Here is a 13,352-nt window from a genome sequence, read left to right on the forward strand (position 1 = left end):
ATAATTAAATTAAATAGTAATGCATATATATTAATTACATTTGATATTCAATAGTTTTAGTATCATTTGATTTTAATAATATTTACATAATTGTGAATGTTGTTTACCATTTTATTGTGAAATATTATGTCTAAGGCAATGAAATATTAAAATAATAGTCACTCTAAGAACTATGACTTTTAACGACGTTTTTTTTATCATGACTGTTTATGAAAACTCATGAAAGGTACGACTTTTCTTGACTTTTTTAGTAAACGTCACAGAAAGTTGTTGCAAATACATTAGAGAAAGAAATAGTAATGTAAAATATTGATTTAAATTATAAGATCGAACCAGAACAATATATATAATTTGAAAAACAAAAATTAAAAATAAAACTGGATCAAAATTGTGTACTTGTAAGTAGGCAAAGATTTGACCGGTAGTTGAGGCTTATTTTTACAATTTTCTTAAGATAGATTTAACCGCTCATTTGGTGCTGGAGATAAAAGTAGAACAAAACTTTAACAACAACATAACTAATGTAATTCAAACTCAAACCACACTTAAGACAGTGAATACCCTAATTATTAGACCGAGACACGAGTTCATATAAATCTATATATTAAATGAGTGCCTATCAAAATCTTTCAACCATTGCTTCGTTGAAATGAAGGCTGAACTCACATGTTATCACAAGCATACTAGAATTACTTTGGAAAAATAATTTTAAAGTGATTACCGTTCTGATTAACCAGTCATTTTAGAACACGTTTTAAAATTGCTTATTTTCAGTGCATTGTTATATAAAGAGGATATCAGGTGGTGGCACTTGATTGGCATACGAAGACTGTTGGATTAATTGGGTAACACGGTGATCAAACCATTTGCTACCAAATTTATTGTCATTTACTCACTCAGACTCTCTACTCTAAACCCCTTTATAAAAATCCCACTAAACCTATCCATCCATTCATCTTCCTCATACCAAAAAAAAAAAAAAAAGAAGCCTCTGCACTGCAGATCACACCTCTTTGGATATCTATTGCTTGCTCTGCTCCTTTCAAATGGTACGTTATATCTTTTACATTTTCCATCTCTCTCTCCTTTCATCTACACACACATAAGTTCATTTCGAAAAACGACGCACTTTCGTTCTTTTTTTATTATTATATATGACTCTTCCACTTCTCATAATTTCACAAAACGGCTGTTTTACGGTTATCTGAAACCGGATTTCCATACTCAAGGCTGTTTTCCGGCGATATTTGATCATTCTTCTTCATAGAATATATATTCTCTGCTTGATTTATAGAATAATACAATATTGTTTGTTATGTTGATATCTGTGCAAATTTGAAAAAGGAAAAAGACGCGTAAAGTAATGGCATCTTTTGTTTTCCTTTTCTTTTTCTTTATATATTTATAGTAGTTAAATCGATCTGAGAAAAGCTTGGCTTAAAATGCAAATGATGTTAGCTCTCTTTTTGGGGGGGATGGAGGTGGGGTGTTTGTTTAAGTTTTTCGTCAGCTAATTTGATGGGTGAATAATGTTAAAGGATGGGAATCCATTTTTGCCTAACACTCCACTTCAAACTAGTCCAGGGATTTGGTTAACCCAATGATTGCTTGCGCCAATTTCTCATTTATTTTATATTCCCAAAGCTTTTCCTATATTTTAATTTGTTTCTTCTTGCATAGACTTTGTCCAAAATGTTTTGATCGGTTTATTAACTTAAATACAAGGTAAAAAAGAAGACGAAATAATAGCTTTGATTTCCTACGTCTTTATTTTTAATGGGTTTATTTAATAAGTAGTCCTCCAAGTATACCTTTTTTAAAAATTAGGTACCTAATTTTTTAATGGGTTAATTTAAAGTAGCCCTCGAAGTATACTATTATTTCTATTTAAAAACTACTTCAACTGATAAAACTAAACTTGTCACATATTATTTTTAAATTTACTTGAAATTAAAGGTATATTTTAAAATTGAATTAAAATTTGTTATTTACCCTCTTCTTCAAATTATCCATGCTTTTCTTTCTTTCTTTTTTTTCATTTTTCTTTGTTTTTATTTTCCATTAAATCTGGGAAAACCAAAATTGTCATTAAAAATAAAAAAATTTGTGATGGACCTCAGATTTAATGAAAAAAAAGGAAAACAATGGAAAAACGTGAAAGAAAAGGTAAGGAACAAAGCATGAGTTGTTTGAAGAAGACAAGTAGAGAGAGAATGAAACTAAAACAAATTTATTTTAATGTAAACATAATTATTGTAAAATTATAGTTTAAATATTTAGTTGGATTAAAAATATATTTATATATTTAATTTAAAAAATATAGTTTAAAGGTTATTAATTAAATTAATTTCTTTTATTTGTAAATAGTTGGAGAAAAGAAGTCTGCATTTCTCAAATTTGGTTGATTGTTGGATATATCATTCTTTGAAAAAAATTATCAAATATAGCTAAAGGTTATTATTGGCTAATTAATTTATTAAATTAACACAGCTTAAATAATGTTAGTGATATCAATAATTGTTTTGTGTAGTAATAAAGCACATTACACTCTTAGATAGAGAATTTGAGTTCAAACTCTTAAAATGAATTTTAATAATAAAATTACACTTTGATCCTCTTAAAAATTATAAAATTTGATTTAATCTTTTTATAAATTATTAAAATAATAAAATTACATTTTCTTTATTATAAAAATGTATAATTTAAATCCAGCTTTTTTTTTATTTTTTTTATTTTTTTGGCTTTGCTCTTGACTTTACCCATACCTAAAAATTAATGTGAGTTATATTCTTTTAGGTTTTGCAACTTGATCAAACTAGTTTTTGATTTTAGAATTGGTCAAAGAATCATTATTGATTTCAGATGTACAGTTGGGCCATTTATCAAATAAGTACATAAAAATGACTTCTTTAGGGTTTTATCTTTATTGGTTCGAAGACTTTTTTAAGCAAGGCAACTTGATCAAACTAAGTTTTTATTTCTAGAATTTGTCAAAGAATGTATTCTATGTTCATTAATCGCGTAGGGCTGGGAAGAAATTTTTTTAAAAATATACCATTTAAATACAACCTAATTCTTTTTTTGGCTTCCCTCTTTTAGCTTTACCCAAACCTTAAAAATAATGTTAGTTAATATTCTTTTAGGTCAAGCAACTTGATCAAACTAGTTTTAAATCTTTAGATTTGGTAAAAGGATAATCTATTTATTACAGATGTAAAGTTAGGCCATTTATGAAATAAGTACATAAAATTTATTGTTTTAGGTTTATTTTTAGAATTTGTCAAAAATATATTCAATGTTCATTAATTGCGTAGGGCTGGGAAGAAAATTAATAAAAATAAAATTATACTTTAATTTTTTTTAAAATGATAAAATTTAAATTAATTTTTAATATTTATAAAAATATAAATTATTAAAATAATAAAATTTTATTATTATTATAAAATTACAATTTAATTTCTGTCTATAAAAAAATTAATTGTGCCATTTATTAAATACATACATAAATTTGACCTTTTTAAGTTTTCCTTTTTTTGTTCGAAGACTTTCTTTTAAGTTAGGTAACTTGATGAAACTAAGTTTTATTTTTAGAATTTGTCAAAGAATAATGTATTCTAACAGAGATATAAAATTAAGGTAAATTATATACTTAGTCATTAAATTATAAATAAATTTTTGTTTTGATAATTTCATTAAAAAGTTATAATTTGGTTATTGTAGTATTTAAAATTTTCATTTAAGTCATTGAATTATTAATATGGCTTTTATTGTTAACACAATCTGCACCAATCGAAAGTTGTATTTCCCTTTTATAGTTAAATTTTTCCTTTAAAATGACTTTGGGCATCATGAATTTACAAACTAAAATTTATATAATTTTTTCTTTTTATCTTTGACACGAGTTATCAGATCAACTTAGATTTAAGGCATGTTATTCTATTTGTTGATAGGTATTGATCCATCATACTAGCTGTTGAATTGTCATTTAGAGTTCGTTAGCAAAATTTTTCTTTTTAAAAAATTTAACAGTCAAATAAATTAAATAAAAATATTTAAATAGTTCAGTGTTTTAAATATTTTTTTTGAATTATAATAATATAATTTATCTTAAAATAAGTTGTGATAAGCTCCAAAGCCACTTGTCTATATTAAGAAAAAGTCACTTTTCACCAGTAGATAATGTATTTCGATGTCACCGAGACAGTAGTGAAATTCCTGCGACCGTACTAATTTATCGTTTTGTTACAATTATATTAGAAAAGAAAATGTAAAAAATATATTTAGGAAAAAATTATATAAAAATTAAATGACTCATTGGTTGAAATGGTAAAATTAAAATCTTGAAAATTATAGTATTTTAAGTCTAAGTCTACCATCTCGAGGTCTTTTACAGATTTTATATAAATACATTTTTATAATTAAATTCAAGGTTTTGATAATTGAATCAGTTGTCAAATTGATCAAACTATCGGTTCTTGGTTTGATCGCTTTTTGTTTGATTGGTTCGTTCGATTCAATTGAATAAATTATTATAAAATTATAAATTTTTTAAAAAAATAGAGAAAATCAATTCAACTAGTTTTTTTAGTTTGGCTTAACTAGTTCATCAGCTCAACTGGTTTGAATCGATTCATGGATTAATCAATCCAATCCTTTATTTTGTATCGATACCTCAATTGATTTTTGATCTAATTGATCAATTTAATTCTTAAAAAAAGATCCAATTTGATTACTAATATTTATTCTTCTTCTGCTTCTTTTTCAAAAAGTCTACATTTACGGCAACAAGGCTTTAGTAGTTTTGACGATATTAATTATAAGATCTTGAGTGTCCATGTTTGAGTTCCATTATGTGCATTTATGCATGCGTAAGTGCTTCGTTTACATTTTATTTTTGTTTAAGTTTCACAATATATAAGCCTTGTCTAAATATATTCCAGTTCCTTCATTTGTAAATTTAGTGATTTGATTTTGGTGGTAATTATTGATAATCGTTGTAAATTCTGTCAGTGATTTGTATTGATGAATTATTGATAACCGTTGATCTGGACAGTTAAGAAGAAGCGAGGATGAAATAAAAATAGTTCTTACAAGACCATTATCATTAAATGGTGAACTAGAAGTTGATTACAAGGCTCCCAATTTGATCCAAAGGATATTAAGTCTTTTCAAGAACGTACGCCCAGGCTCAGATCTCACTCATTTTAAGGTTCGTCAAACTTCAATTTTGTTTTTATTTTTTAATTTAAAAGAAAATAAATTAGTCAACAACATATTAATTAAATTCATAAGACTGTTTATGCTGGTATTATTTTCTTATTTGCAATTTTATTATTATTAATAATTTATTAAATAATCACTAGCCAATATGTGCTTTAATTTCTTACTGTTTTAAATAATCATTATATATTTAAAATATTATAAATTTGATATAAATTGTGATAATTAGACATTTAAAAATTAAATTAATTAAAGGGTTGTGTTAATTTTAAAATAGATTTATTACTTGAATATTCTAAGTTATAATTATAATAATGATTTAAATTAAAATTATTAGTTAAGAATGATTGATGTAAAAAAGAAATTGTGCTAATTTTATTGATGTAATGTAAAATTAGTACTTAAATAAAATTCTAAATATCTTAATTATATATTCATTAATATTAAAATTTATTATGTTAATTAATTATTATTTTGAATAATGGTATTTTGAATTAATTAGATAAAGTAAGGAAAGAAATGAATTCTAAGAAGTAATAATAATAAAAATAATTAAATAACAAATTATGTGATTGTGCAGCTGCCGCCTCAGTTCAACTTTCCCAAGTCACATCTTCAATGTTATGGAGAAACAGTGTACTGCAGCGGCAGTGACATGTTGAGGCGATGTAACCAGGCCGACAACTCCCTCGACAGATTCATGTCGGTTGTGGCTTGGAGCATTTCCACGTTACGCCCGCCCATATTTGGGGTTGCCCCTTACAACCCCATCCTCGGTGAGACTCATCATGTCTCGAGGGCTACTCTCAACGTCCTCCTCGAACAGGTAGCTTGTTTCCATTTATTGCTCCCCTCTAAGTCTTTTTTATTGCATTAATTATCTTATCTCTCATTTTGTTGAAACGACAAAATAACATTGATGATTTTATTTTACAGATTTCTCATCACCCCCCAGTTTCTGCTCTCCATGCAACCGATGAGGAACACAATATTGAACTCATTTGGTGTCACCAATGTGTCCCCAACTTCAATGGTTTGGTCTTCTTCCTACACCCATTTTCTTATTTAGAACGATTGGTGGGTCTGGTGTTTAATTAATAAAAACAATATTGGTAGGTGCGTGGGTGGAAACTGAGGTGCGAGGGAAGAGGCAACTTAAGCTCCTGAGTCGAGGAGAAACATATGAAATGAACTCCCCCAACCTCTTGATAAAATTTCTGCCACTGCCAGGAGTGGATTGGGCTGGAAACGTCACAATCAGGTGCAAAGAAAACGGGCTTGAAGCTGAGTTACGATTTGGAACCAAGTCCTTTTTTGGTCTTAGAGGAAGTCATAGATCAGTTAAAGGAAAGGTCTATGAAACAGCAACCAGAAGGACCCTTTTCCAACTTAATGGTCATTGGGATAGGTATTCAACATATATATTATTTTTAAACCATCTCATGTATGCAGCTGTTCTAATTCTAATGATTATTTAATTCAGAACGGTGACAGCGAAGGACAATAATAGTGGGAAGTCGAGGGTGATATACAATGCAGAAGAAGTATTTTCAGGGCTGAAAACCCCTGTCGTTAAGGATCTGAAGGTAAACTCCTTGATGAATGAGAATGAACAAATTTGCATTTCTGTATTAAAAGGATGATGATGGATTGTTGTATTTTGTGTTGTTAGGGGGTGAGGTCAACAGAATCGGCAGCAGTGTGGAGTGAGCTAAGCGAGGCCATAATGAGCCAAAATTGGGAGAAGGCAAAAGAAGCGAAGAACGCAGTGGAGGAAAAGCAGAGGGAGGTCTTGAGAGAAAGGGAGTTGAAAGGAACAACATGGGTTCCCCAGCATTTCAGTGTGACTTACACCAAAGATGGTGGTTGGGAATGTTCACCTATTCAACAATGGGTTCCACCTGCTCCAATTGTTCTTCCTCTTTCATAGCCTTATTTAACAAATATTTAAAGATCAACACTATCTTAAGCATCACCTTATACTAAAATTCATACTGCAGCTGGAACCAAACCTGCTTCTGAACAACATTATATGCTTATACATGTCATATAATATGATAAATGCAAGTTATATGATAAATGTCATATAATGAATTTTAAAGGTTGAACTAACAATAATAAATTAAGTGTACAATTATTATGAAAAATTTCAAAATTTTTAATATTATATTTCTTGCTTGGATATATTATATTGATTTGGATAAAGAATGTTATATTTATTGATATCAAAGCTTAAATTTAGTCGATTTTGGACTAAACTAAGAATATGGATTGGACTTAAATATTTGTCAGGAAGAAAATGTGGTATGATTGTATTATGAAATAGTAAAATAAATTATAGGTATTGAGATATAGGTATTAAATAGAATTGAGTTATGACGGTGAGAATGAAACGTGTGAATATGGATATGTGAGATAATTTTACGATGTGATTATGTATATTTGATGTGATTTGGATTTGAATGGAATATTAAAATGATATTATTATATGGAAAATGTGAAATATAAAATGACTAAAGAAGTTGATTCAAATAAAGTGATCCATCGAGTGATTAAAGTGGTATGTGAACAAATAATCTAGCAGGACTTAACAAGATCAATTACGGAAAATTGAAAGAGGGATGGGAGTTCAGGTGGATATCAAAGTAGTGATATGGAAGTACCGTAGTGTTAAAGGAATAAAGTCAAATAATATATATGAGAAAGTAGAGTAAGATAAAAATCTTGATGTCACTGATAGTTGTATTTTAAAAGATGAACAGTAAAATTTATGAGAAAGTAAGAATTATTAATCAAATAGTAATAGTAGAGTTAACTTAGACATTGGGAAAATAAAGTATGAATGGAGAATTTTTAGTAAGGACTAACTTGAAATTTGGTGAAAGTTTGAGGATTAAAAGTGCAAATTTATTACAAGAAGAAAAGGTGCTGTGACAAATAAATTTTTGTTTTTTATGAATGTGGAATAGAATTATATTGATGTGTGGAGTTGGAAACCAAATTATGCATCAAGTTGAATAAAGTGAAAAAGTTAAAGGGTTAAAGTTGATTTTACCATTTTATGCGAAAAGGATTTAAAAGCAATTTTTCCATGATTAGATTCCAACATAATGATTAGTTTGGAAAAAAATATATATATATATTAAGTGATAATATGGGAAAAAAAAAGAATGGTACTAGTATGGAATTTGGATGAATTTGATTGGTTGGTAAAAATTAATGGTTGGAAGTTAAAGAAAAGGAAGAAGAAATTTGGACAAGTAATCTAAGGTGGTGGACGGCAACAATGAATTGATGACATCTACTATGACACCACTCACTCTATTTGATCGCCGAGTTCGAATGTGAAACACCATATTTATTGCCAAAACAACTTGGACTAGTTTTCTTTCATAAACAACACAAGCATCAAGCATTTAGCATTTTTTATATTATACAAAACTGTTCATATTAATTAAAAATAAATTCAAGTAATTTTAAACACTTTAGAAACATTTTAAATCGAGTTGTAGGTGTTTGGGGATGATTGAAACTAAGTTCGAGTCATTTTAAACACTATTTTGCCACATTTGTGTCAGTAGAAGTCCTTACCACAGTTCATTTTTTGCTATTGACTTATTTATATTGATACACCTGTCACTTGTATCGGTAAAAGTTTGTCAAAACCCAAAAATGACTCAAAAACACACCTAGTTTGATCCAAAATAATACCAAATCATTTCTAAACATTATGGAACATTATAAACAAGTTCTAAACACCATTTTAACATACTTTTAACACATTTAAGCACATGATCTTAACCAAGAACATAACATCACCAACTCAAGCATCAATTGCACTTACTTGGTATGTAAGAATCATCAAAAGCATGGTACAAACGGAGTAATATAGGCATGCATACTATCATAATCTTAAGATTACATATCATACACAACTTCATACTTATATAACCACACTTTATTTACAAATCTCAAGTATGATAGGTACCAAAACGTCAAATTGAACCCCAACCAAATTATGACAGTGGGTACATGCCAACCTCAACAAAACATATAAAATAACTATACACACTTTGTTGAGTCGAAAATTGAATTATAGATATTGTCAACTGTCGAAACCATCTTTTCGAGTTAGGAAAAAATGAGGATCGACTTTTAAAACCGAGTGTGGAGTCGCCACCAATCTCTTGATTTAGGTGTAATTGGACCACCTATTAAAACACTTTATTCAATGAAAAATAAATTTGGTTCATGTAAAAAATAAAAAAACAGGTTCGGGAGTCGGTTACGCATGAAGAAGGGTTAGCACCCTCATTACGCCCAAAAATTGGTACCAAATTGATTTGATGCTGTCCTTATATCAAAAGTTTTAAAAGAAAAGATTTTCCGAAGTATGATTTTTTTTAAAAAATGTTTGAATAGCTTAAATTAGCGGTCAAAAATCTCTCGTTTTAAAGATATGTGGTTTCATACCCAGTACGATTGGATACGATCCCTTATACCTTTAAGATGCGATTGATTTTCGACTTTTGAACAATTCATACATTAAAATTATAAAAGGGTATCCAAATATTTGGTTCACAGGAAAAGTCATACCCAGTACGATTGAGCACGATTTTTCGAATTCCCCAAATATTAGATATTGTCTTACTTCAGAATTTTTGAATAACAAGGAAAATTGAAAATTTGCTCAAAGCGCTTTTATTTTTCCTGAAATAACAACGAAACAACTAATATCAACCAAAATATTGAAATTTGAATCACGATGCAACAATATAACAAAAAGTTATAAACATAGATTACTATACGAAATATTATACAAGTAAACAAAAGAACAAATTACCATGATTTAAATAATAGTGCAAAAGGCTAATAATCAATATAAAACAATAATACATGAAATAACATGAAAACTAAAGCGATACATTGTACACAAAAACAAATGGGAAATAATTTGAAGACTATTAAATATATGAAAACTTACAAAATGAATCAACACATGATTGAATTTGAAAGGATGCACATATATAAAATAAGACTAAGAATATGTGAATGAATATGAAAATAAATATTGTGAAAGAAGTAATTTGGAGCTAATAACATGCAAGAATATTTTAAAAACTAAAAGTTAATAAAACAATATATAATGAAGATATAATACCATAACCAAGGATAAACAATATACATGGAAGATGAACATACCAATATACAATCAAACTATATGTATATGAAAGAATCTTAACTAACAAAGAAATAATAATATATGTTTTTTTTAAAAGAATGAATTATGTATATAATAAATTTGAAAGGAAATACAAGTAAAAGTTATATAAAATATCATGAAATTAAAATATAAATTATAAGATTAAATTAATTTTATCAAAAGCTATATATCGTAATATATTTTAACAACATAATTATATAAATAGATCTCTTTCTTTTTAAAAAAACTATATATTTAAAATAACATGACCAAATATTAATAGTTTAAATGATTCATGAAATATGTGAATTTTCCTTTAAATAACACAAAATATATATAACAAAATATAGGAATAGGTTTAAAAAACGTATGTATAAAATAATATAAAATTAATAGTATACTTGGAGTAAAGACCTAGTACAAACGATGCATATACAAGAGGATAATAATATAAGAAAATATTTGAAACAAACAAAGTATATAACACCCAAAATTGGATTCAAAAGAAACAAATAATATATAAATAAAATTTTAAAGAAAAATTATATGAACATGTTCAAAAGAGGATTCAAGTGAGTAATTTGACATAAAATATGTGTATATATATATATATATATATATATATATATAAATATCAATGCATATGAATGAATATTACACAAATATTTTAAATATAAATTTACATAAAGAGAATTTCAAAACCATAACTTATATAGTAAAACAATTCAACAATATATAGAAAACTAAAACAAAATGGAATTTAAAAAAATAATTTTAAAAAAACATGTTAAAATAATAGGACAAACAAAATAATAAATAAATCCTAAAAATATAAAACCTAACTTAATTGAAATAAAATCATAATCAAAAGGATAATCTATAAATAAAACAAATCATTAAATCAAAACTGAGGATCCAAATAAAACACGCACAAATGAGCAAGGACTTGGAACGAGAATATACCAAATGTTAAAACGCAGTGTTCAAATAAGTACTAAATCGTAATAATGTGAAAATCTCATGGAAAATGTAAAAAAACAAATAAATCCTAATTGAGACCTAATTAGAGATCAGTGCAGGAAGGGAGGGCTATGTGCGTAAATATTCCGTCAACAAGGGATCCATTGGGATTGGCTTCACACGGTACCGTTTCATCTTGTTTATAAAGAAAAAAAAACCTAAATTACTAACAAAGGAGAAAAGACAGAAGCGTTCTAATTTTTCCTTCTTCATTCGGCCAATCTCCATAGCCCCTTATTCTCATATTCTTGCTTCAATTTGAGCAGTGGTGCAGGGGAGCCATGGAGAACCTCGAGGACTCTGTCTTCAATTTCGAAACACCGTCCCTACTTTGATTGCGACGAAGAAGACGGGTCTCGACTACTAAGGTAAATACCTTTTTCTTTTATTTTAAAATTTCCTGTAAACTTAAAGAAGAAAAACGCAGAAAAGAAAAAAAGAAGACTATCAAACTGAGAATCACCTTTTCCCTTTTTTATTGCTTTTTTTCAATCCCCTTATATCTTTTTTAGAACCCCCTATTTACATCGTCTTTCTTCTATTCAAACTTTTTACAGATTTGCATGTGTAATCGGAAAAAGAAAAGATCCCCTTTACACCTGATTTCATTCCGTTTTTATAGCCGAAAATAATAAAATAAATAAATAAATAAAAAGAAAAATCCAATTTCATTGCTGTAATATGTTATTCTTTGCAGTCAATTTGTTGTGGGTTGTTAGCCTGTTGCAGATATGAATGGAGCTAGCTGGATGATGGCGCACGTGGGGCTGGCACGGAGGCAGCAGCGGTGTTGGAGGCTACTGAAAGTTGCTGCGGCGCAAGTGACCTAGGTTTTCTGCCGAAAATTTCATTGGTGTTTTGGGCTTGGGATATTTTGGGCTGTTTGGGTTAGTTGGGTTAGGTTTAGGTTTGGGCTTGTAATGGGTATTGGATCTCAATGTTTGTAAAAGGGACATTGGATTTATTTTTGTTGTTTTATTTTATTTTTGGTTTTAGTTTTGGTGTAGGCCCGGGCACAAATTGGGTCTTACATCGACCTCTCTAAAACCTCGAGATTTGATTAACACCTACACACAAAATTAAACAAACAGTCTGCTGAGCAAAGGAACTCAATAGTGCTAACATGATTTGAATTAAAGCACATAAACATAAAACAATGTGACATAACATTAGTATCAAAGTTTAATTATCAAACTAATTCAACATAACACATTATGATTCTTAATTCGAATATTAATGTATCATTGCCCCGTCTAAGCTTTTCATCTTGATCTCATATTTCGACATAACATAAAGTATAATTACTTACCTTGTTCACTTATTGTAATGACCTGATTTTGTCGTTATCGAAAAAGTGTATTTTCGGGTTTCTGTTTTTGAAAAATAGATTCGTAAATATTTATTAAAAATATTTACGAAGTTAATCAGTAGTTAAGTGATTAGATTAAATTAAGGATAATTGGATAAAAGGATTAAATTGAATGAAGTGTGAAAGTTTAATAATAGAATAAAGAAAATTGAAAGGGCTAAATAAGTAAATAAGCCAAAAAGAGTGCCAAGTGTATGGCAAAAATAAATACAAGTGTAATAAATATAATACACACATTTGTAATACATGATTGTATTTACTTATTATTTAAGGAAATATTAATGTATTTGTTATTATTAAATTAATATTATATGATAAATAAATAAAAGTAAGACAAATGTGTGGTAATGATTGGGTACAAGTGTATTAATAAAAGGTATTTATTAATTAAATAATTATATTATAAGATTTTTATGTGAAAAATAAATAAAAAGTTTACAAATGTATGGTGCATATGGTGACATGTGTAATACTAATATACATACAATTGTTAAATACATGTACATTTACTTATTATATAAGTATATTATTAAATTATAT

The 13,352-nt window shown here is 27.8% G+C and overlaps 1 protein-coding gene and 1 long non-coding RNA gene across 2 annotated transcripts; both read left to right on the forward strand.

The window, feature by feature from the left end:
• Positions 1-799: 799 nt before the first annotated feature.
• Positions 800-7,367, forward strand: LOC108480944 (oxysterol-binding protein-related protein 4C-like). Its single transcript, XM_017784093.2, has 7 exons — positions 800-1,049; positions 5,054-5,209; positions 5,801-6,046; positions 6,157-6,253; positions 6,337-6,628; positions 6,704-6,806; positions 6,893-7,367. Exons 1-7 carry the CDS (start codon positions 1,047-1,049, stop codon positions 7,148-7,150), a joined length of 1,155 nt encoding a protein of 384 aa, XP_017639582.1. The 5' UTR covers positions 800-1,046; the 3' UTR covers positions 7,151-7,367.
• Positions 7,368-11,494: 4,127 nt separating this feature from the next.
• On the forward strand, positions 11,495-12,531 carry LOC108481998 (uncharacterized). Its single transcript, XR_001870806.2, has 2 exons — positions 11,495-11,811; positions 12,163-12,531. It is a non-coding gene; the product is annotated as an uncharacterized LOC108481998 (long non-coding RNA).
• Positions 12,532-13,352: the final 821 nt, after the last annotated feature.

This window comes from Gossypium arboreum, chromosome 1 (genome assembly GCF_025698485.1).
Source record: "Gossypium arboreum isolate Shixiya-1 chromosome 1, ASM2569848v2, whole genome shotgun sequence".
NCBI classification, from domain to species: Eukaryota; Viridiplantae; Streptophyta; class Magnoliopsida; order Malvales; family Malvaceae; genus Gossypium; species Gossypium arboreum.